Consider the following 961-nt stretch of genomic DNA (forward strand, 5'->3'; position numbering starts at 1 on the left):
GTGGTGGATTCATCCATTCATATCACGCTGAATGCTCCCTTAATCATCATACTATAGGAGAAGAAGCATAGTAGGTTGTCTTCTAATATGTGGGCTTTCATGCCAAGTTCGACAATTTCCATTGTGAAGTTTGAAACCTGTAGTCCATCGCGTTACCACAATTAATGGAATCGAGCAGTCACGTCAGAAATCGAATCTCTATCGCCGTAAACCCGCAGAAGCAGTTAGCAGAATTCTGCGTAAAAATTACTCGACGACGTACATGATGGGTAAAACAGCCGCGGAGAAAATTTGCAGAGGAGATGCCGACCAACGTTGGTGCATTTTGACTGTGAGACGCAATTAAGTCGCAACAAGTCTTCTAACAAAGCTAACCAAGTCTTCGGTTCCATGTTCCGGAGAAACGGAAGTGGTTCGTGAGTACGCCTCCGCCTTGGGACTATCTTCATGGTCGCTACAATCTCTGTTGTCTTTTCGATCTCTTTTACGTTTCCTAGAAGATATTGAGAATAAAGAAGAGAAATGACAACCACGCAATCGACTGAAGCGTTTATTAGAACATGCTAGCGAGAAATGTTGTGATAAATCGCACCGCAGACGACAACCAACCGATCACCGCAAAGATAACCCTCCGAACTTTATTGTACACGTCAGGCTATCACCGTAACCTTTCTGATCTTCAAGTATTACAACACTGCATTTTATCGATTGGTCGTCAGATCTTCTTGCGGGAAGGGCTTCTTTTCTGCCATGGTAGGAAAACGTGATGTTTAGCATTTCGCTCAAGAAAACATTTGAGCACTTCTCCACAAAGTTGCGCATCATAAATAGCTGACGCTTATTGAAATAAAAGATATTTTTATCGGTTTTGCATCTACGCTTGTACACATTCATGTTTGAAATGAATTTCAATATAAAATGTTTTTTCTGTTCCAGTATTAAACTTAATTTTGAATGAAAA

At 40.9% G+C, this 961-nt stretch overlaps 1 protein-coding gene across 1 annotated transcript; it reads right to left on the bottom strand.

The window, feature by feature from the left end:
• Nucleotides 1-342: 342 nt before the first annotated feature.
• Tsp_14401 (conserved hypothetical protein) lies at nt 343-822 on the bottom strand. Its single transcript, XM_003370031.1, has 2 exons — nt 629-822; nt 343-493 (listed from the first exon to the last, which is right to left on the bottom strand). Exons 1-2 carry the CDS (start codon nt 820-822, stop codon nt 343-345), a joined length of 345 nt encoding a protein of 114 aa, XP_003370079.1.
• Nucleotides 823-961: the final 139 nt, after the last annotated feature.

The sequence above is a fragment of the Trichinella spiralis genome (genome assembly GCF_000181795.1).
Source record: "Trichinella spiralis strain ISS 195 chromosome Unknown Scfld1311, whole genome shotgun sequence".
Lineage (NCBI taxonomy): Eukaryota > Metazoa > Nematoda > Enoplea > Trichinellida > Trichinellidae > Trichinella > Trichinella spiralis.